This window comes from Vanacampus margaritifer, chromosome 6 (assembly GCF_051991255.1).
Source record: "Vanacampus margaritifer isolate UIUO_Vmar chromosome 6, RoL_Vmar_1.0, whole genome shotgun sequence".
In the NCBI taxonomy this organism is placed as follows: domain Eukaryota; kingdom Metazoa; phylum Chordata; class Actinopteri; order Syngnathiformes; family Syngnathidae; genus Vanacampus; species Vanacampus margaritifer.
The window spans coordinates 4,894,771-4,919,836 of record NC_135437.1 but is presented as its reverse complement, the minus strand read 5'-3'; the positions used below and the strand labels follow the sequence as shown (position 1 = coordinate 4,919,836).

The 25,066-nt window shown below is 40.9% G+C and overlaps 1 protein-coding gene across 8 annotated transcripts in view; it reads right to left on the bottom strand.

Moving 5' to 3' along the window:
* LOC144053249 (DNA topoisomerase I, mitochondrial) overlaps positions 1–25,066 on the bottom strand; it is a 63,401-nt gene that overhangs the window by 24,847 nt on the left and 13,488 nt on the right. For 5 of the 8 annotated variants that reach the window (XM_077567511.1, XM_077567513.1, XM_077567510.1 and 2 more), the window contains exons 3-5: positions 19,516–19,567; positions 15,677–15,723; positions 4,915–5,019 (exon numbers count right to left, since the gene is read on the bottom strand). In XM_077567511.1, coding sequence (XP_077423637.1) covers positions 4,915–5,019; positions 15,677–15,723; positions 19,516–19,567 — 204 coding nt within the window. Of the gene's footprint in view, positions 1–4,914; positions 5,020–5,267; positions 5,310–5,429; positions 5,730–15,676; positions 15,724–19,515; positions 19,568–25,066 lie in introns of those variants that run through there. The other 3 variants (XM_077567515.1, XM_077567514.1, XM_077567516.1) reach the window with 3 other exon arrangements.

The window sequence follows — 25,066 nt, the reverse complement described above, 5'->3', positions numbered from 1 at the left end:
TCTCACAACAGTTTCATAAACCTTTCCTTTCATTTTAGCTGAAACTCTTCTATCACACCTGACACTTTTCTCCACCCGTTCCAGCCTGCCAGCACACGCTTTTTCACTTCTTTTCCACACACCATTGCTGTGGACTGTTGACTCAAAAAACTTAAAACTCCTCCACCTTCTTGTTCTCTTTCCCCTGTAACCTCACTCTTCCACTTGGGCCCCTCCCATTCACACACAGATACTCCATCTCGCTACGACTAACCTTAATTCCACTTCTTTCTAGGGCAAACCTCCATGCCTCTAGCTTCTCCTCCACCTGTCCCCCTGCTCTCACTACAGATCACAACGTCATCTGCAAACATCATAGTACATGGAGATTCCTGTCTAACCTCGTCTGTCATCCTGTCCATTACCATAGCGAACAAGAAGGGGCTCAGAGCTGATCTCTGATGAAGTCCCACCTCCACTTTGAACTCCTCCGTCACACCTAAGCACACCTCACCACTGTTTTAGTCCTCATACAGTTCTTGCACCACTTGAACATACTTCTCTGCCACTCCAGACTTCCTCATACAAAACCACAGTTCCTCTCTTTTCACCCTGTCACAAACTTTCTCCAGATTTACAAGGACAAAATGCAGCTCCTTCTGACCTTCTCTGTACTTCTCTATCAACATCTTCAAAACAAATACTGCATCTGTGGTACTTTTCTTTTTTTTTTTGGGGGGGGGGCATGAAACCATACTGCTGCTCACAAATGTTCCCCTCTAACCTCAGTCTAGCTTCAACTACTCTTTCCCATAGCATCATCGTGTGGCTCATCAGCTTTATTCCTCTGTAGTTGCACAACTCTGCACGTCTCCCTTGTTCTTAACTCTTTCACTGCCACTGACGTTTAAAGACGTCAAGTAAAAACCTACGCTTCACTGCCAATGACGTCAAAAGACGTCATCCAATGATTTTTTTTTTTTTTTTTGAAACGGGTAGAGGAAACCCTTCCGCATGTCTGATGAAAGTTTCAAGTCTGTCTGTTGTGCCTAATGACTATTTTTGGCCCCTAGAGGGCAGCGATGACTCTCTTTTGACAAGATCGGGTGGGCGTCAGTAGAGGCGGAGCTAGAGCGTCGAGCAGGAGATGAGAATGGAAGACAAAGGAAAAATGGCGGCCGGTCGCGAGGAGCTCACACCCGAGACGTTTTTTTCAAAGACCAAAAGCATCGCTGAAAAAGCACATTGTTGACGATGATCATCATAGATGATGAAGATGAGGGTGACTCCGTGGTTGGAAAGCATTGACGCGGCAGTAGAAGACGTTAGATGGAGCTAGATGGAGGAGGGAACGGGCAATGGCGAGCGTTTGCAAGCAGCTCTACACTTACAAGACGAAAGGCATCGACCAACGCTAAAATAGTGCATTGATGACGACGGTGATTATCCTCGATGATGATGAAGGTGAATCCGAGCTTGACGGCGAAATTGGAACCGCTGACGCGGCGGCTATTACGGTGTCGTAACGCGGAGCGCAACCGAGCACGCACAGGCGGACGTTCGATCGGACGACGGAGAGTGCCCCGAGTCCAATGCATATTCATCGGAGGAAGTGTGTACAGTCTGCTACTTGCTTTTTATTCCCCGGAAAAAAAGGCCGTCAAGAAAGTGTAACGTTTGCACGCAAAACGGACCAATGTGAAAGTGAAAGTAAACTGTGTGCGAGTCCTGGCGTCTCCTTGTACGCAGGAGAGCGTTACAAAAAGAAAAACTGTATTTGAAACATCCACATAATTGTAAATAGTACCACAGTTGCACACATTAGTAAATAGTTTGCGAAATTGTTTTATCAAATTGTTACACTGTTGAATGGAAATAAACGCATTTTGCAATCAAAAAACACTTTTTCATTGTTAGTGAAAGCGTTTTACAGAAGTAAAGCACTATTTAGGTGTTTGTGGCATCATTCATGGACAAAAAGAAGTGTACAATTCACTAGAGTGCATGAAATAACATCGTTTCACAAAAAGCTCTTTTTCTCCGTTTTTTGTTTCAAAAGAGAGAATTTCGGTGAAAGTAACCATTTTCTATTGTTGATTACTGAAGAACGGAATAAGGTAGAAACAAACTTTTTTTTTTCTGATGAAAGCTGAGAGTTCAATCTTTCATTTGGTAGTATGTGTGTTTCCATAGTCCAAACACAACATTTTCTGTGGACCTTGAAAGATCACTCTAAATGCTTAAATCGGCTGGCAGTGGGGACAACCCGTTTCTGAAAACGTCTGGCAGTGAAAGAGTTAAAAACTGCCACCAGCACACTTCCTCCATCCCTCAGGCATCTTTTCTCTATCTAAGATCCTGTTGAACAACCCAGTCAGAAATTCTACTGCTACCTCTCCTAGACACTTCCATACCTCCACAGGTATATCATCAGGACAGAGTGCTTTTCCACTCTTCATCCTCTTCAATGCCCTTCTCACTTCATCCTTACTCATCTTTGCTACTTCCTGGTCCACAACAGTCACGTCTTCTACGCTTTGTTCTCATTTTCCTCATTCATCAACTCTTGAAATCTTCCGATCACATTACTGGCATCTGTCAACACACTTCCATCCCTATCCTTTATTACCCTAACCTGTTGCACGTCCTTCCCATCTCTGTCTCTTTGCCTTGCCAACCTGTATAGATCAGTCTCTCCCTCCTTACTGTCCAACCTAGCATACAAGTCATCATAAGCCCCTTGTTTGGCCTTTGCCTCTTCTACTTTTACCTTACGCTGCATTTCCTTGTACACCTTTCTACTTTCTTCAGTCCTCTGTGTCCCACTTCTTCTTAGCTAACCTCTTTCTCTGGATCCACTTCTGTACCTCCTCATTCCACCACCAATTCTCCTTATCCCCTTTCCTTCCAGATGACACGCCAAGGACTGTCCTACCTGTCTCCCTGATAACATTTGCTGTAGTTGTCCGGTCATCTGGAAGCACTTCCTGACTATCCAGAGCCCGTCTCAACTCCTGAAAGTCATACAACACTCTTCCTTTTTTAGCTTCCACCATTTCGTCCTCTGCTCTGCCTTTGCCGTCTTTGTCTTCCTCACCACCAGAATCATCCTACACACTACCATCCTTTTACATTACACCGTCTACACAAGATGTAGTCTACCTGTGTATGCCTACCTCCACTCTTGTAGGTCACCCTATGTTGCTCAGTCAACCACCATCTGTACTTCTGCGTTCCTCTCCTGGATACCAAACTTGCCCATCACCTCCTCATCACCTATGTTTCCTGCACCAAGGTGTCCATTGAAGTCTGCACCAATGATTACTGTCTCACTTCTAGGGATGCTCTGCATCATTTCATCAATGTGCAACCAAAAGTTCTCCTTCTCCTCCAGCTCACATCCGACCTGTGGCGCATACCCACTAAGAACATTGATCATCACACTCACTCTGACACTCTTTTTTTTACCTCCAGGACGTTCCTAACAAACTCCTTCTTCACGATAACTCCTACTCCATTTCTCTTCCTATCTACACCATGATAGAACAACTTATACCCTGCTCCTAAACTTCTAGCTGGTCTCCTGAATACATAGTATGTCCACCTTCCTCCTCTGCATCATGCCAACCAGCTCTCTACCTTTTCCTGTCATAGTTCCAACATTCAAAGTCCCTACTCTCAGTCCTAGACTCTTGGTGTTCCTCTTATCTTTCTTCCTACGAACACACCTTCCTCCTCTCCTTCCTTGACCAACAGTAGTCCAGTTTCCACCGGCACCCTGTAGATCAACAGAACCGATGGCGGTCGTTAAACCGGGCCTCGTTCGATCCGGTATGGAAGTCATATATTTAATTCGCATGTTTGATTTGGCCAAAGTTTTACGTCAGATGCCCTTTCTGACACAACCCTCTGCATTTATCCGGGCTTAGGACTAGCACAAGAAGACACTGGCTTGCGCCACCTTGCGGCTACATTATATACAGTCTCCAAACACCATTCAATACTTTCCAAATGGCGATGAACTACGTTCTAGTCAGCGATGATAGATTAAAAGCCCATTACCTTGTAGTTAGGCATTGGGCAATGCAGTGGATTACTGTCTTTGAGACAGGGGTCTACAGTTCAAGTCCCCGTCACCAACGCTAACATCCTAATGGGCACTGTACGCTTTACCCTAATTCCAAGTCACTACCTGTGTTATAAAAATTAATGGGATATAGCAGGAAGGGTATCCTGGGTAAAAACACGGACCTACGTAAAAACTATGCTGAACACTGTAGCAACAGCTGATGATGCTCCAAATCTGCAGTGTCCCCTTTCCACCAAGAGAGGCTGCTAATAGACTGTGAAAAGATAATGAGTGAAAATTATTGTGTGTATGGCGTTGTGGTGTAAAATGGTCCTGGTAATGCCTCAGGGCAAAAATAATATAAGTCGACTATTTTTGTGGTCGACTTTTTTTCCCCCAGCCCTAGTTAAAACACTGTATTACTCCAAGGAAGCACAGAGGTTGTACTTCTTTTTTTATCTTGATAAGCTCTATTTATTTTTAGCTTAATAATAAGTGGAAAAACAGAATCTTAAAATAGTAATTCCAATCTCCATTGCAATCTACTTAGTGCCCCCCCCTATTTTTTTCCACTTGAACAAATCCATTCCAATTATAGCATTATAAAGTAATAATTGTCTGTCAAAGTCTAGAGTGTGTAAATTTCTAGTGATTGATACTACAATAGAAGGGTGCTGTATTTTCAGACAGTTTCACATTACAGACCAATAGTTATGATGTCCTTCACGTTTGACACACTTAGCTATTTGGAGGAAACTATAGTAACTAACCCATCTTTGTATGCATGGCATGTGAGTTTCTCAGTAGCTAGGTCAGTCGGTACTTTACAGGACACTCAACAGCTTAGAATGCTGACATTGACTTACTTTATTTTGTCATTTGCAGGAACATCAACAGGCTCATCTTTGAGTCTTTTTCTTTTGTTGTTCACTCCTTTCTCCTTTGTGGTGAAATTACCATTGTCTGGCTCTCTAGCACACACACAAAAATACAGTACACATAACATTAGGTTAAATCTAGTATCTGTCAATGAGTTGATTGCTTAAAACTAGGGCTGGACGATTACCCGAAATTTTAACGTGATTTCGATTTTTGTTTCTCTCGATCATTAACTCTTTCCATACATGACCGCGGAATTACACTGCATGCGTGTGAGTTGCGGCTCTGCTCCATCTTGACCGTGCGCTCTGGACACGTCAATTTTATGGACAAAACTCACCGGCTGCGCACAGCTGTGGTCCGGCAGCTCCACCGCCGACAACTTCCCGCCGTGTCGCGTGTGATTGCGAACGATAATGTTGCATTAAAAACAACGCAAAGCACACAGAAAGTGTGCTCAACAGAGAAGCAGAAAGAGATTTTTTCATTTGATTGAACTCACCTACAGCTTCTGCTATGACGTTCCATGCAGCATCCATTTTTAGGTTGTCCAAAAAAAAAGGATGTGCCGTGTCATATATAATCCACCTTCATTAAAAATCTCTCCTTGTCCATGTTTGCTGGTGTTTAAACAGTAAATAACCATTAAGCATGATAACGTTTTGCTGACATGATTGCAAAATAGGATCTGGTGAGTATTTTATTCTGAAAAGAGAAGCAGAAAGAGAGGAGGAATTCATGTGATTGAACTCACCCACAGCTTCTGCTATGACGTTCCATGCAGCATCCATTTTTAGGTTGTCCAAAAAAAAGGATGTGCCGTGTCATATATAATCCACCTCCATTAAAAATCTCTCCTCGTCCATCTTTGCTGGTGTTTAAACAGTGAATAACTATTGAGCATGATAACATTTTGCTGACATGATTGTAAAATAGGATCTGGTGAGTATTTTATTCTGAAAAGTAACCAGATTTTTTTTTATTTTGAAACTGCTGTTCTGTGCTAGTTTGCCATTTGACGGATGCCGACAGATGCGTCGTCCGGCAAAAATAGAAAATAGGTCTAACCTTGCGGCGGACTCTGGCACGACGCAGCTGGTCCGCAGCGCATACGCAGCTAGTGTAATTTGAACAAGCTGTCATAGCAGACGCACACAAATCAGGTGTAATCCCGGGGTACGACGTATGAATATGTCATAAAAGTCAGTCACAGCGTACATATGACATATTTATACGTCATAAGAGTTTTCTCATGCAAGAGTATACAGGAGGGTCTAAAGCAGCTTCTGACTGAAGGATTAGGCTTGGATGCAACGTTATTTAAAAAAATAACAACCAGCAGGTGGCAGAAAGTATAAGATCAGCCAGTATAACACAAGGGTCTTGAAGAAGAAGAAGAGAAGGAGGAAGTGTAGGTTGGGACTGGAAGTATCGTATGTCACTAGCGTATTGTAGTAACGCGGAGGCACCTGATTTAGAAAATAAGCGATGGGCAGAACAAATCAGTTAACCCTCAAGAATTGCTTTTTAGCTAAATCAAAAAAAAAAGCATCGTCATCAGATCATCAAAGCATGAAGGCGATGATAGTGTTGCTGCACGTCAAGAAATTATGCTTTGTTCGGCTAGCAAACGCAACGAACAGCCGTCGAGCAATGATCCCGGATCGTTTCGCTAGTCACGTTGACTCCTGGACCACTGGATGCTGCTGGCAGAACTGGAGTCAGACTAGCCGATTAAATTTTTTGTCTTTATGTGCAATAAACTGTTGTTTTGTTATCAAAAGCACTTTTTGGAATGTTGTTTTTGCTGTTTTATTGCAGGAAAACATTATTTGATGTTTGAGCTGTCACAAAAGAAAAAATTGTAGTGTTAAAGTGTGTTAAAGTCAAAGTTGTGCTTGAATTGTTTGTTTTACAAAAATATCTGTCTATGTCTTTTTTTCTCAGGAATTGAAATTTTTTTTGAAAAAAGCTTAGCTATATTCTAACTGATAACTAAAGAATGGATAGAAGATAGAAGTGCACTTTTTTCTGCTGAAAAAAAAAAAGAGTAATCTTTCCTTTGGTAGGTTCCATGTTCTTATAGCAATAGAACAATATTTTGTGGGCCTTATAAGATCAGTCATAATTCAGTAAACCGACTGATATTGAAGGTGTTGCTCCAATGAAAATAGCTGAGATTAAATTAGTTAAAATGTAATAACTGAAGAAAAATGATTAATGTGCAGAACGCCGCGGCACATTTACAAGTTCCCTACGTTGTGAAAGTACCCTGGATGCACTATGCACCATGTAGATTGTAGCAAGTCCGGAGAAAATCAGTGTGATTCTGCCGTCCATAAGCGTCCTTTAAGCTGTTTAATGACACTTTAGTTGGAGTTAACTGTAAAGCTAAACAAAAGATAAAGCCCCTATCCCACTGAACTGCGAACATTGCCGAACACTGCGAATGTTGAATTCGCAAAATAAGAGGTTGTCAACTATGGCATTTTGCGACATATCTACAACGTGTTGGCGATGTAAAAGCGACATTTGACACAACGCCCGATTTAACCTAAAATGTGAGTCAAATTGACCCAGAAAACAGACTAAAATTATTATTTTTCGTTTCCTTTTTATTAGAAGATGTAATAATTGGACATTTATGTCCAGTCAGTCATTGCCGTGACGTGTTTGCGGCAAGCAACCCCTGTGTACTTTGGACTTATTTCCCGGTCTAATTTTGTGCTATAAAATTGAGTATGGTGTCGTCAAGTATATTGCCATAATTTATTAAAGTATATTGCCATAACGTAGATACCACTCAGTCAGTTTTTTTATATTCATCCTTGGAGAAAGAAAGGGGGAAAGGGGTAGACATGACTGCAGCAGAATGCGACACAGCCAACTATGCGCAACGACTCCTCACGGTGGAATTATGAATGAAAACCGTGACTGATTGTCCCCAAAATTTATGAGTACATGTGCAGACATATGTTAATCACATTAAAAATATTAGAACTCCCCACTAACTTCCTTCACTTTCACACCCCTACCCGTTTTTTCACTGTTATATTTACTTACACATTTCCTCACATTTTACACAAATTATATAAATCACCTAACTACTTTGATTCTATCCTATAACATGCCAGTATTGACAAATAGCCTATCCAGATATATACACAGGACTGAACCTACATTGTTTGTATGCATAAATTAGTTCTGGTTTCCTGGAATGTTTGTGGCGCTCGCTCACAGGCAAAAAGAATAAAAACTTTAGACCATCTCTTAAAATTAAAAGCAGATATTTGCCTCCTGCAAGAAACCCACCTACAAAAATCTGAAGAAAAATTACTTATTGATAAGAATTTTAGCCAAGCATACTCTGCCCCTTATAACAGCAGACAAAGAGGAGTCTGTATACTCATACATAAGAATTTACTCTTTACTCTAAATAATACAATAACAGACCCAGAGGGCCGATACATTATTATTCAGGTAACTATATTTAATAAGATATATACATTTGGCAATTTATATGCCCCTAATAATGATGATCCGGCCTTTTTCCATGAATTTTTCTCTCAGCTGTTTGATTTAGCAGCGAACTCTACTATTATTATTGGAGGAGACTTTAACACAGTCTTAAATCCATTAATAGACCGTTCTAATAACACAACATGTATAAGGCGATTACAATCTACTAAAGTAATAGGGGAATATATGGATGATTTTGGCCTCGTCGACAGCTGGAGACTTAAAAACCCAAATAAGAAGGAATTTACCTTCTTTTCCGCTGTGCACCGGTCTTTTTCAAGAATTGATTATTTTCTTACAAATAACTCTATTGCTGATAAAACTGTTACAAAAATACATCCTATCATTATTAGCGACCATGCACCAGTCTCACTTTCCCTACAAGTTGATTATACCTTTAAACCACCACCAACATGGCGTTTTAACATCTCACTGCTAAACGATGTAGAGTTTGATAAAATTATAAGGAAAGAGTGGGCAGACTTTTTGGAAATAAATGACTCTCCAGGCCTATCGCCATCTCTTCTCTGGGAAGATGGGAAAGCAGTAATTAGAGGTAAAATTATATCATATTCACCTTATAAAAAGAAACAGGATCAAAAATTAGAAAATGACTTGGACGATAAAATTAAACAACTGACGGATGAGTACGCAATAAACCCAAATGACCAAATATGGACTGACTTACAAAATACAAAAATACAATTAGACGATATGCTAACTAAAAAAACAGAGTTTATAATACAACAACTTTGAATATAATAACAAATCAGGTAAATTTCTTGCAAACCAACTTCAACGCAATCGGGAAAAATCTCTTATAACGGCTATCAAAGGGACAACTGGTAAATGTACACAATCACCAGAAGAAATTAATCAAATTTTTTATAACTATTATCGCAAACTATACTCAGAAACTAACAAGCCTAACCCTGAACATATTGAGGCATTCCTCAGTAGCTTAAATATGCCTCAGCTAACTACTGAATATAAAGATATGTTAGAAGCGCCACTTACTATAAACGAGTTGTACAGTGCTCTAGATAGTATGCCTAATGGCAAGGCACCTGGCCCAGATGGTTATCCGGCTATATTTTTTAAGCACTACTGGTTAATGCTTGCTCCGCTATTCTTAAGAGTAGTAACAGAAATCAAAACTAATGGTTACATACGTCCACACATGAATACAGCAGCAATTAAACTTTTATTAAAGCCAGAAAAAGACCCCACCCTTCCATCAAGTTACCGTCCGATTTCACTAATTAACACTGATATTAAAATTATTACTAAGGCTTTCACATCTAGACTAGAAACAGTAATCTCGACAATTATTCATAGCGACCAAACAGGCTTTATTAAAGATCGTCACTCTACTAATAATATTAGGAGGCTCTTTAACCTTATTAGCATGTCACAGCGGCATGATAAAAAGGCAGTTATTATATCATTGGATGCAGAAAAAGCTTTCGACAAAGTTAACTGGTCCTTCCTCTTTGCTGTTTTAAATAAATTTGGCTTTCGGAAATCATATAATACTGACACCCAGTGGATAAATGATTCTCCCAAAGCTACAGTTACTACTAATGGGATTATATCTAAGAGTTTTATTTTACAGAGAGGCACAAGACAGGGATGCCCACTGTCCCCTTTATTATTTGCAATATTTATTGAGCCACTTGCAATAGCCATACGCCAGGAAAGAAGGATTCAAGGAATTCACTCTGGGGTAACAGAACATAAAATTAATCTATATGCCGATGATATTTTACTTTATTTAGAAAACCCGGCGATTTCGTTAGGGGAAGTATTTAACTTAATAACTAAATTCTCACAGTTATCAGATTATTCTATTAACTGGACAAAATCAACACTTCTAACTATTACAGAAAATTCATGGAACCCTGCAAGCCAGGACCCACACGACTCATTTTCTAAAGGTAATTTAAAATACTTAGGCATAAAAATCTCACCTAAATTAACTGATTTAATTCATTTAAACTTTTCTCCACTTCTGGATAACATTCATAGTGACTTGGAACGCTGGAATAATCTTCCTATTTCTTTAATAGGACGAATAGCCACCGTTAAAATGAAGGTTTTACCTAAAATAAACTATTTTTTCTCAATGATTCCATTTAAACCTACGGCTAACAGGTTCCAGTTGTTGGACTCAGCCGTTACAAAATTTTACTGGAATAAAAAAAAAAGCAAAGATTAGTCTATCTACTCTTCAGAAAAGTAAATCCAAAGGTGGTCTAGAGGCACCAAATTTTATGTACTACTATATAGCTAACCAGCTACAATATATCGTTCTATGGGCGCAACCCAACAGAGATACTAACTGTTGGCTGGAACTAGAACAAAAGGATTGTAATAACCTCAGACTTCTAGATTTACTCTTTATTACAACATCAATTAAGCGACATAATTGTTTTAAAAACCCAATGATTTCCGCCACCCTGACTGCTTGGTGGAAGGCATTAGAAATTACAAAAGCCCAAGTGGAGCCCTGTGGGCTTTCTCCCCTATGGCATAACCCTGACTTTCGAATTAACAACCAATCGTTTTATTTAGGTGTGTGGGAGCAGAAAGGAATTACACAGCTCCACCATCTCTTCTCAGATAATATGTTTATATCATATACATCCTTGCTCCAAAAATACAAAATAACAAACGGAAATTTTTTACATTATCTGCAAGTTAAAAATATGATAAAGAAACAAATTCCAACACTTCAGGGTACACTCCAACCGCCTGGTTTAGCTGAAGATATTACCAAGCTTTCTCCGACAACAACAAAAAAACTTTCAAAAATATATAAGTTACTTTCATATACGGATAAAATGTCTTTACCCATCTCGAAATGGGACACAGACTTGTCTATAGCTTCGGAATCTGACTTTTGGATTCAAGTTTGTGAAAATGCATTTAAAATGACAAAACACACAAATTTACAACTTATCCAATATAAAATTATCCATAGAACATACAGTACTCAATATATGATGAAGAAAATGGGACTCTCCGACTCCGACATTTGTCTCCAGTGTCTACAAAACACTACAGACACTTATTTTCATGCTTTATGGTCATGCACTCCGGTTATGTATTTCTGGACTAAAGTCTTAGAAAAACTTTCCGCTATCTTGGACTATAGGATACCTTTATCTCCAAACTTGTGTTTGCTAGGTGACCTAACAACAACTGACTTACCACACAAACAATTTCAATCTACACTTGTAGCACTTACTATCGCAAAAAAAACAATTCTTGTTAACTGGAAAAATAAACAAACTCTGAATATCGACCAATGGTCTAACCTCCTCATAAATCACATTTTAATGGAAAAAATATCGGCCTCAAATAAAAAACAAATATCAAAATTCATAGAAATATGGTCTACGTATATAGAATATTTTAACCTAATTTTGGTTATTTAATTCTGCCTGTTAGCGAGAGCCACCACATCGTGATAACTTACATTGATGTCTCAATCAGTTTGTAACTAATGGTTGTATTTCTATAGTCAGGAACCCAGTTGCTGCCAACAGGATCGAGCAGATTCACCTCCAATGGGCACTAAGGGCTAATGTTCGGATTCACTGCATGCCAGGGGACTAACTCTACAGGTGCTGTCCCCCCCTGGCTGGACGTGGGCGGGTCTGCCCCTCTGTTGGCTGCTGGGTGGCGGCTGCGTCTTGGTCGTTCCCTGGGTCTCGTGGGGGTGCTGTGTTGCGGGGCTCTCCCTGGTGTTCGGGGCAGCATGGAGCAGTGCTGCGGTCACCTGTCCCCCCCGAGGCCCCCCCCCCCATTAACTTCTTTTAACTCTTTGCCTGCCAAAAACGTTAAATAACGTTTAGTAAAATCCTATGGAGGAGTGCCAAAGACGTTAAAAGACGTTTGTTTCAAAACAGAGGTGAAACTAACCATTTTCTATTGTTGATTACTCAAAAACGGAATAAGGTAGAAACAAACTTTTTTTTCTGATGAAAGATGAGAGTCCAATCTTTCATTTGGTAGTATGTGTGTTTCCATAGTCCAAACACATAATTTTCTGTGGACCTTGAAAGATCAGTCAAAATGCTTAAATCGGCTGGCACCCACGGCATCCCTTTTCTGAAAACGTCTGGCAGTCAAAGAGTCCTGCTGCGTTGGGTTGGGGGCGTGGGCCGCGTTGGGGTGGGGGACGCTCCTGCTTCTGGGTTTGCTCTCCGGCCGGTGGCCCCTGCGGGGCCCGGGGGTCGTCCTTTGGCGCTGCCACGGCCTGGGGGGCCCTGAGGTGTTGCGCTTGCTCTGTCCTGGCGGGGGTCGACGGCTCCCCTCTTTGGTGGAGATTTTCATGCATGCCAGATCCACCACACCAGCATCTATCGAAACTCAGACACAATTTGTTTCTCCCTCAGGTCATTGATTCGGTGGATTCGGGTGTCTGTGGATCTCACTCTGCTTCGTCTGTCCTTTCTACCTTTCCTCAGTTTCTCCTTCGGGCCCTTGAGGTCTCCCTGATTTGTTGGAATTTAGATGTCTCTGGGGTTGGTGAAGGACTCTGGTTAGTGGCCCGGTGGGTGGTGTCTGGTCGGTGCTGGGCTTCGCTTTTCTTTCTTTTTTTTGGTCCCTCTTTGGGTCTCCTGGCGGCCCCACGACTCTGGCTGGATTTTGAAGTGTTCGATTTAGGTGAACGGTATGGGAATTCTTTTTTTTTTTTTACACGCACGCACGGAGCCTATCCCAGCTGGCATTGGGCAGTAGGCGGGGTACAACCTGAACTTGGTGAAACCTTGAAAAAAAAAAGCGACATCCCATCATCGATCCCTTCACTTGATTGTGCATCAGAATTCTTCTGATACGAGCACAGGCAGCAGGCATCGCAGTGGCATACGCCCATTTCCTTATTTTACGCAAGCGAGGCAGAGGCGCCCCCGCTGATCTTTGCCAAAGTAATAAAAATAAAGTAAATAAAGTATATACAATAAATATAATGTTTTACAACAAGGCTGAACTATATTTACAATTTAAAAGGTACTTGTGGATGGATTTGTAATGATTGTGGTTTAAAAATAATTTTAAGTGCACACTGCTCGCCTGGTCTTGTGTTCCCATTCACTTGAATGGAATGCTCGCGCTGCAGTTAACTCTTTGAGTGCCAGACGTTTCCAGAAAAGGGATGCCGTGGGTGCCAGCCGATTTAAGCATTTTGACTGATCTTTAAAGGTCCACAGAACATTTTGTGTTTGGACTATGGAAACACACATGCTACCAATAGAAAGATTGGACTCATCTTTCATCAGAGAAAAAAAGTTTGTTTCTACCTTATTCCGTTTTTCAGTAATCAACAATAGAAAATGGTTAGTTTCACCCAAATGCTCTGTTTTGAAACAAAAAACGGAGAAATCAAGCTTTTTGTGAAACGATATGAATGTGAATTTGACACCTTTTTTTTTCCATGAATGATGCCACAAACACTTAAACAGTGCTTTACTTCTGTAAAACACTACCACCAACAATGAAAAAGTGTTTTTTGATAGCAAAATACATTTATTTACATTCAACAGTGTAACAATTTGACAAAACAATTTGGCAGACTATTTACAAATGTGTGCAACCGTGGTACTATTTACAATTGTGTGGATGTTTCAAATACAGTTTTTCTTTTTGTAACACTCCCCTGCGTGCAAGTGGACGCAGCAGGATTTGCACAACAGATTAGTTTTACTGCGATGGCTCCTTAGCGTGCAGACGCTACACTTTCTTGCTGGCTTTTTTTTCCGGGGAACAGCAAGTATATACTGCAGTGTGTGTTTGGCCATGTTGCCATCAAGTCTACTCTCAGTATCATGATACGGTGACATTACGGTGGTGTTACGTCTGGCTTTCTCATTGTCCTTCAGTTCCTATACCGGGTGGTTGATCCATCTTATCCGCTCCATTCATGGTGGCATCGTAGTCCATAACCAGTGTCTTCTCCGTGATCAGACTGTACCCACTCCTCCGATGAATATGCATTGGACTCGGGGCACTCTTCGTCGTCCGATTGAACATCCGCCTGAGCGTGCTCGGTTGTGCTCCGCGTTTTCCGGCGTTAGCATCGCTAGCCGGTGAGGCTTTATGACGTGATCATAGCCGCCGCGTCAACGCTTCCAACTTCAGCGTCAACCTCGGAGTCACCATCATCATCATCGTCGTCATCAATGTGCTCTTTAGCATTGGTCGATGCTTTTCGTCTTTGAAAAAAATGCTCAAGCGTGAGCTGCTTGCAACCGGTCGCCATTATGGCTTCCTCAGCCATTGTCCCCTCAACACTCTAGCTCCGCCTCACGTCTTCTACTGACGCCTACCCAATCTTGTCCAAAGAGAGTCATCGCTGCCATCTAGGGGCCAAAAATAGGCATTATACTAACTAGATCTGCTTGATACTTTCAGCACAGCTGGTCAAGGCTTTCCTCCACCCGTTTCCCAAAAAAAACCTAAAAACTTGGTGAACGTCTTTTAACGTTTTTGGCGCTCCTCCGTAGGATTTTACTAAATGTCATTTAACGTTTTTGGCAGTCAAAGAGTTAAATAAATGAGGCTGAGCTCTCAATTCAGAAATAGCTTCGCGAGCCGGTAGTGAAATCAAGATTGCGATGTTTCATCCATGGTGGTCCATATGAAATAGTAAATATGGTTCAATATTTGCACGACTTCCGTGCGGTGCAGTGGGGTTGTGGTAGCATGCCGTGTGGTGCCAATTTAAATTTAATTGACTATCGAATTAATGTTTATGACCGAAACATTCTGTGAACTACTCAATTACTCCCTAAACCATTAGGCAAAAACCTTTGAAGCCACAATTTTGAAGAATGTTACCAGATGATTTTGTCATGGAAATGTCACTCTTCTTACAGGATTAGGCTAAAGCCACATCTGGGATACAAGCCATAGACAAGTCTACAGAAACACTGCTGTGAGACAGATTTGACACAGCAAGACTTGGGCCACCATCTGCCATCCCAGCCTACACCCTGCAGAGCATCTAGCAACTCATACCATGCAGTCTCATTTATTACTTTGCTGAAAAGACACAGATAAGACACAGCACACAGTATAATTATTTCTGTGGGAAAAGTATAGACTCATTCTATAAAATGTGAATGCATTTTGTCCAAGTTGTTTGAAAATCTAAATGCAAACATAGATGTAAAAGTGAAATAGGATTGAGAAAGGATGATGACATTTTAGAGACAATCATACCTGGAATTGGTAGGTGATTCCAGCTTCTCAGTCTTTGGAGTTTTTACCTGCAGGGAGAGACAGTTCAAAGCTCAACAAACTGATGAAACACATTTACTGTACATGAACCAAGTGAGATGAAATGTATGCTAATCTGGGCGTTTTGCTAAAGGGCAACTCAGCCATGAATAGGATGGGACAGGGCGCTGCTCATTAGTTTATCCCTGCCCTCACCATTTTGCTGTTGGGAAATTAATTTTGTTTTGTTTTTTTATCAGCCCCAGCTACCCATGTGTATATATATGCCAACAACTTTCATCCAGAACAGTGGTATAGGAAAAAGATGGCTTCGACATTAATGTAATTCAGAAATTGCATTGAATTACATTGGTTTGTGTGGATATGCTTCATGTTGTGATTGATGAGTGAAAATGTATTTTACTAAATATAATAAATTCAGATCTCTTATGCTAAAATAGCATAAGATAATGATATATAATAATATAATGCTTTTGGTAATGCAAGGATTTCACCCCACACCAGCGATGTGTCGAACTCCTGGCTAGCAAATAGTTGAATGTAATTCAAATGAAAATGGATGGATGGATGGATGGATAGATGAAATTGAATCAGATGTCTTAGGAGCCCAAACAGAGGGGCGAAAATTCAGCCCTCTGTATCTGTGACAGCACCAGCTAGCAACTCCATTTCAGACAGCATGTTAAAGTGTAAAGATTAAAGGTGCATTCAAGGATCTTTTGTCGCTGTATCTTCTGGGTAGATTATTTTAACGATTGGTTCTCAATCTTGTCATTCAATCTGACGTTGTGCGTGCTCTTTCCTAGCTGCGCATGCACACTTTGAGTGTTTATAGCATGTAGCCGGTGAGCTCCGGACGCAGCCATTCATCGTTGAAGCTCCACCGATCCCACCGCATACTTTGGAAATGGCTGAGAGCCGCAACACATCTGTCTAGGAAGCGAGGCCGGCTGCAGAGACTGATGAAGATGAAGATGAAGATGAAGATGAGCACGCACGTTCCCGACATTTGATAGGCGTTTCCCCCGGACGAGCAGGAGCGCTGGTAGGATGGTCTTCCGCATGCGCATTTTGTACGTTTGGCTTCTACTTTTTCAGAAAATCCTTGAATACACCTTTAAGTAGTGGCATGAGAAACCTGAACTAGAGTTCTATGATTGTTAACTACTAAACTTAAAAGCAGAACACGCTTAAGATGAAAATCCTTCATGTTGAAGGAGATGGCAAAGGCAATGAAGCAGCGGCAGCGTTTTGTTCAACAATGTTCTTGTTGTCTTTTTGATTACCGTATTTTCACGGCCATAAGGCTTAAGGTATTAAAAGGCGCAGTCTCAGTTACAGGTGCTATTTCTGTATTTAACATACACATAAGGCGCAGCGCACTATTGGGCGCAGGCACAGTTGAACATACAATAGCTCAAAACGTATGGTAGCATGCTTTCACGCTAAAAATGCTAGCGTATGTTTTTAAAAAGGCAGCGGAGCAAAACAGTTTGGTTGTACTTTATGGAAGTATTTAACAATGTAAGGGAGTTCGGTTGCACTTGAAAACAATGTGCTCACGTTACTTTTGATCAATTGTCATCCACAAATCCCTCAAAGTCATCATCTTCTGTATCTGAAACAAACAGCTGGACAAGTTCGCCATTAAACACGCCAGGTTCCTTCTCGTCATTGTAGAATTTTCAGTCAGTCTCTTAACCGTGCGGCTCCTCAGAAATTATCCCGGAGTGCTTACCGAAGTCGCACAACAACATTTACAGAATTTGGAACTTGGTGCACACAAAAGGTGCACCTCACCGTCGATTTTTGAGAGAATATAAGACTTTTAAGTGTGACTCATAGTCGTAATACAGTTCGGCTGAGACCGTGTATTACCCACAATTAATTGTGGAGGGAAAATGGCAACATACCGAAAAAATATTATTTTCAGCTTAGTGTATGTATCAAAGTATTATTCGTTTTGTCATTTACACGTGTAATTTAAAGTTTAAAGTAGTACTAAGGAACTTTTTAACCTGAATAAAATATTTTCCTAATTTTTCTGATGAAACATTGACGTAAAACTAGTTCAATGGTACCTTTGCCATGGCCTGTATCATTTTTACAGGCACTAAGCAACTTTGAGGAGGATGGTAGGAAGTACTGCGACACAAAAAACTATAAATGTGTTGACTGTTTTAGGGCATACGTCACTTCCCCCTTTACCCATTTGTTACAAAGACGGAAGTCAATTTGAATGTCGCTGCACGGTTATTGCTTTCCTGGCAGAAGCTGCAAAACAACTGAAAAGTTTTGTCTGAGGAGACAAAAAAGAAAAAAAGGAAGCGACCTGGATAAAAGGACAGTCAAGGATCAACATCACTGGCGTGAGCTCAAAAACGACGCAATGTGCTTGTCCTCATGGGAAATGTAGTCTTACTTCAGGCATAACATTACCGCTTTTGTCCATATGGCGCTGCCATAATCAACATAAACATCTTTAACATCACCCACCTACATATTTTGCCCTAGTGCAGTTGCCGTACTTGGAGACCAACCGCAGGTTGCGCAAGGGCCGCAAATCCAGGCGTCGAGCCATCGCTGCTGTCGACTGGGGTTTTTAACTTTAGTACTTTACTGCAGTTTTGATATTTTAAGCAGCCAAATTGCCAAAACAACAATCGCTGCCGCAATGTTTGATGACGCAATCGAACAAAGTGGCACAAGTCGATGGCATCTCACGCACTGTCCCAATTCTACAATTTTCTCACGCTTGTAACCCGCGCTCTCGAACATTTCGTGCACCTCAATTAAGTGAACGCTTAATTAAAGAGCGTAGGGTGTAGTGTGGGTATTGAGACAGGGCCAAAGAATGTTGAATAGGTGACTGCGGAGCTGTCACAGATCATCAAACTCCATGTCCCCTACAGGCACAGACAGCGATCCCCGCTCAATTTAAAACTATTTGCAGCGATAGAAGGCTTTTATCTGCCGTGACTGGAACGGAACAAAGCTAGATGCTATGCTAACAGCCACAGTGGACACAACGTAAAACATGTTGGTTTTGAAGAGAGATGTGAAAGAAATTCACGATTTTCACTTCACTTACTTTCTTTGTCGACACCAAAATAATTGCAACACATTAATCCTGGACTTTTTTATTTTTTTGATATCCAGTCGTCCACAAACATGGAGCGCACAGCGCCGTATGAGCTTGGTTACGGACGTGTCCGTTCCATTGTAAAGCATCTTTGAGTGTCTAGAAAAGCGCTATATAAATCAGATGAGTTATTGTTTAGCATTATTATTTTGCATATCTGGTTCCAAGACTGCACTGCACTAAGTAATATTGTATCAACAAGTAGTCAGTAAGTAATAAGTTGGCCAACTTGGCCCTTGAAGTTTTCAGTGGTGGCCTGTTTTAGCAACCATTAGTGAACTTCAGGTGGCCCAACAGAGTCACGTGGTAGCCACGGGCCACCGTTAATGTCGAACCCTGAAAGGTGTCGCGTGCTTAAATAAGCCGAACGGGTGCCTTGACAAGTTTCATTTTTAACCACAAGGAAGGATCTAAACCAAGTTCAATGATGGTAAAAATGTAAAAATATGTGCTTTTCAGTTTTACTTTTCAATGTGCTTTTATGAAGTGCAAATTGTGAATTTGGACTTGCAAACTCTGATACAAATATGCTTTTTTTGAGCCTTGAAACCTCAACGATTAACGCAGAAAGGGTTTCACTTTAAATGATTTCCTTACTGAGCTTGACAAGCATGATTAGCTTCCTAGTAATGATGAAAAAGAATCCTTGTGAGGTACACAGCAGAAAATTCAGATTTACCTTCTGGATTTCGCCATTTGGAGTTTTCTCTGTAGATTTTTTGGACTTTGCACTGCAGGTCAGATGAAAAAGAAGAAAAAATGTTAGCTTTGTGTTCAGTATATAAAATACAAGCGAGGACCTTACGAGTCTGACGAAAAACTTGATGTATTGGCCTTTTTTAATCAGTCTTGTATTTTAAATAGGAGCCAAAGCAGTTGTTACATTCGTGTCTTGACCTGGTATTATTCTAGTCAGACAATGCAGTAAAATGTCACCAATTAGTCAAGCAGTTCCCCAGAAGTTCGCCATGTAGATCTTTCATATTTCTTCTCTGTCTAACCTTTCCACACTTGAGAAGCAAGACACCAGATCGTAATTATGACCCAGCTCTGTTACTGTATTCCTTTGGGGGGAGGGGGGAATTAAACTATTAGAGAAAATGATATTGAGGAAAATCAGTTATATAACTGGGGAAAACAAAGCCTAAAGCAGTCAGTGTGAAATAAAATAAAAAAATAAATAAAAAGGCTGCTAGATGCTTGCCGTAGATAATAATCACTGACAGATGTCTATTATTAAACTATATGCTGCCATCAATTACAAAAGCCAATGACAGATTAATACCTATAGTAATTAACTCGCATTTGTCTGCTCATAAATGCATGGCATTAGATACCAAAATAAACTAAGTGATTTTATTAATCAGGGTTCTACGTTAAGCCTTTTGGGTAAATTGTGGTGGTCCTGCCAGAACCAGCACTGGCCCTGTATATCGCTGCTCTTGGGCCGAAACCTCACATCAGAATTTGGTCAATTTAAAAAAATTTCAAAAATCTATACTATTCAGGGTTTTTCCTGGCTCAAATGGAGGCAGTGGTGGTACCATCCTGACTATGATGGGTGACTACAGATACCGATACCTGGTATCGGTATCTGTATCAATACCAGTCTTATTTTAAGGTATCGGTACAAAAGGAGCTGCACCATGATGTGCATGTATTCTGTAAATTAAGATGACTTGCTTTCATTTTTTACAGGCAACATATAATTCCATGTTTCAATAATAAAAATAATAGTTTGATACTATGAATATGACTATTATCATGTTAAAGCATTCATTCATTATCAGTCACTTAGGCTGGAGGTGGTGAACAAATGAGGTGGACGTGGGCGCTTCTGAATTTTGTACACAGGAAAAAACCCTGCTATTAGTCTGTCCCCATGTGTGTTTTATTTATTTATTATTAGATCTGTTGTAGCTAATTTACATGCGCGCTGTGTTATGTGTTTTATGTATTGGTTGCTATGGGTAAACCTGTGGCTTGGGGACCAACCAATCAGTCAATTTATAAAAGGCAGTCACAGGTGTGCATGTTAGGGTTTTTTGACTATAGGAAGCCAAACCGTTTTTCAACCGCCAGTGCATGTATGTATCTGACCATTTTGAAAGCGTGTTTTATATGAATCTTTTATCATTTGACACCCGCCCTTTTTGTTGGTCTATTTTTAGCTCTTCAACGTACTTTCATGGCAGACATCATTTTTTCATAGCACAACGCGTTGGAAAAATACTTCAAGACCCTCAAGCGGCACCTTTGTAGTAAATTGTCGCTACATTTGTTGAAAAACTGGCTTTTTTTTTTATGATCCACAACATTGAAGACCAGCGCTGCGCTGCACTCCCCTCCCCCTCCTCTCCGTGACAACTGATTCCACTCAATTGGATGCAGACAAGTGACAACACTCAAGAACTACGTTAAGATCGATATGAAAATTGTAGAGCTGTGTGGAAGAAATTGGCCTTCTCACAAAAAGGATACAGGTGAATCCTGATGCAATTCAAAAATAAATATAATGACACTTAAAAAAGCAATCAAAATAAATGACATGGCTGCAGCTGTCAATCAAGGTCAAGTGGAAAGTGAATGTGGTAAAAGAACAGTTAAACTCACTTTTAAAACATTGGAAGCAAAAATAATATAACAAAAGGAAAGGAATGACAAAATAAAGAAACTAAACTAACAAAAGAATTTGAGCAATTAGTGACTTCAAAGGAAAATGTTTCTGAGGTGCAATCAACATATGAACTGTTCTTAACTCTTTCACTGCCATTGACGTTGAAAGACGTCAAGTAAAAACCTACGGAGCACTGCCAATGACGTCTAAATACGTCATCCAATGATTTTTTTTTTTTTTGAAACAGGTAGAGGAAACCCTTCCGCATGTCTGGTGAAAGTTTCCAGCCGGTCTGTTGTGTCTAATGACTATTTTTGGCCCCTAGAGGGCAGCGATGACCCTCTTTTGACAAGATCGGGTGGGCGTCAGTAGTATAAAAGGCCAGGCGGGGCTAGAGCGTCGAGGAGTAGACGAGAATTGAGGAGAGATGAAAAATGGCAACCGACGGTAAGAAGCAGCTCACGCTTGATCGATTTTTTGAAAAAGGAGAAGCACCAGTGCTAAAGTGCACCTTTATGACGACCGTGATGATGATGGTGATAAGGAGGTTGACGCAGGAAGCTGCAGCGTTGACGCGGCGGCAGCTTCGTTCACGTCCTAAGGCCTCAGAGGCTAGCGGTGCTAGCGCCGGAAAACGTCGTGCACGACCGAGCACTTCTGCACGCGAGGACGTTAAATCCGACGAAGGTGATGATGATGGCGACAATGAGGTTGATGCCGAAGTTTCAGCATTGATGCGGCGACAGCTTCGACCACGTTTTAAGGCCTCGGAGGCTAGCGGTGCTAGCGCCGGAAAACGTGGTGCACGACCGAGCACTTCTCCGCACGAGGACGTTCAATCGGACGACGACGAAGAGTATCCTGAGTCCGATGGATATTCTTCGGAGGAGTGGGTACAGTCTGACCACGGAGAAAGTGATTCGGACAGTATTTCATCCGCAGAAGACGTCGAAGGTAAGCACAAACTTGCTATGAGATACTTTTCCAGCACGCCGCTAGCACCTCGTGTAACGTGAATGTGCAATTCATAGATCGTGGACCGTGCTCACAGCGACGTCCCACTGCAAAGATGACAAAGAGAGGTATAAAAAAAGTGTTTTCAATACACCGCAACAACAAAAGAAAACGCTCTTTCGATATTATTGTAATTGTATATATTTCTTTCAGCTGCAGCTCAGAGTGACGCTCCTCAGAGTGAGCAGAATAAAGGTCCATCAACCAGTGGATCCAAGAAAAAACGTAAATATATATATATATATATATATATATATATATATACACATATATATATATATATATATATATATACACATATATATATATATATATATATATATATATATATATATACATATATATATATATTGCATCACACTGATCTAAAATGAATATTATATGATATTGAAATGTATATTTGCAGATCCCAAAAAATCTGGCTGGCATTTAGCAGGCTGGCAGCCAAACGCATTCCCCTTTATTGCGGACCCAGGACCGAGAGGTCAGTTGAGAAGTCAACCCGGCCAGTTGACTTCCTGCAGCTCTTCATCACAGACGAACTTCTGCAGCACATTGCTGATCAGACAAACTTATTTGCACGTCAGTCAATACAAAAACGGGCTGAAAGTCTGCCACACTGCAGGAGTCGTGCTTGGAAGCCAGTGTCTGTGTCTGAGCTCAAAATGTTTTTTGCACTCCAATTCCTTACTGGGTATGTAAACAAGCCCAGTATCGAAATGTATTGGACTCAGGACAAAATAGAGACGACACCATTCTTCAGTCGCGCGATGCCTCGAAACCACTTCCAGCTCATCTGGAGTTTCCTGCACTTCCAACGACAACGAGACACACAGTTCAGACGACAAACTATTTAAAATTCGTCCTGTGTTCAATCACGTTGTAAGCAAGTTCAAGGAACTGTTTCAACCGGGCAGGAATATCTGTATTGATGAGGGAATGATGAGTTTTCAGGGACGTCTTTCTTTCAAGGTGTGCAACCCCCAAAAGCCGGTCAAATATGGGATCAAATCGTACATTTTGTGTGACTCCCAAACCGGCTATTGTTTCAATATGCAACCCTATGTTGGCATTAGTTGTTCTCTCCCTGATACAGTGTTCAACTTACTGGATCGTCTGCCAGGAAATGGGTACACACTATTCATGGACAATTTTTATAACTCTATTGCTTTGTGTGAACGTCTCCTGGCAGCGCGTACCAATGTTTGTGGAACGCTGAGGAAGAACAGGGGTGAACCCAGTGAGATAACGTGCCTAACCAACACTGGCCTTGGGGTGGGGGGGGAACTGGTAAGGCACAACATAAATGTTTTGATTGTGGCATGGCAGGACAAACGTCTATTGAGGATGGTGACAACGTTTCATAAAGATGAAATGCGGACAGTGGAGGTGTGGCGGAAGGCACCAAAAAAAAAGTGCCTTTCGAAAAACCAATTTGTGTTGTGGACTACAATTCCAAGATGAATGGAGTGGACAAGATGGATCAAAACATCTCGTACCACCCATTCACACGGAAAACGTTGAAGTGGCACAAAAAGTTTGTTGCCTATCTTTTCCAAATATGCATGTTCAATGCCTACATCTTGTACAAAAAAAAAAATCCTGGGACGAGTCAACCTTTTTTGGAGTTCATCCAGCAGGTGGTGAGAGGGTGGCTGTTGCCACAAGACCAGGAGGAAGTTGGGATGGAAGAGCATGAGGAAGCCAGACAAAATACCAGGTCACCGTATTTTGATCCTGAAAGCCGACTTGATGGTAACATGGCCAAACACACGCTGGAACACATGCCTGCTACTTCCCGGAAAAAAAAGCCAGCAAGAAGGTGTCGGGTCTGCATGCGAAGGGGCATTCACAGTGAGACAAAGCTGTGGTGCAAATCTTGCAGTGTCCCCTTGCACTCAGGCGAGTGTTACACTGTTTACCACACAAAAGTAAAATTGATGTAGTTCAAACATCCACACAATTGCAAATAATCACACATGCACAGTTGTACACATTTGTAAATAGTTTGTCAAATTGTTACTGTTTTCTATGTAAATAAACTGTTCTTTTGCTAAAAAAAAAAGACTTTTTCATTGTTGGTGGTACTGTTTTATAGAAGTAAAGCACTATTTAGGTGTTTGTGGCATCATTCATGGACAAAAAGAAGTGTAGAATTCACTAGAGTGCATGAAATAACATCAACAAAGCCGTTTTTCTCCAATTTTTGTTTCAAAACAGATAATTTCGGTGAAAGTAACCATTTTCTATTGTTGATTACTGAAGAACGGAATAAGCTAGAAACAAACTTTTTTTCTGATGAAAGATGAGAGTCCAATCTTTCATTTGGTAGTATGTGTGTTTCCATAGTCCAAACACAACATTTTCTGTGGACCTTGAAAGATCACTCAAAATGCTTAAATCGGCTGGCAGTAGGGACAACCCGTTTCTGAAAACGTCTGGCAGTGAAAGAGTTAAAGTTGTGTAAGGAAACCACAGAACTACACAAATCATTGAAATTAATATTACCTGAGGAGGAAATGTTAAAGCAAGATGGATGGTTCAAAACCCGAATGCAAAGTAATAAAGAAATCATACAAAAAGTCGAAGAGTGGCTGCT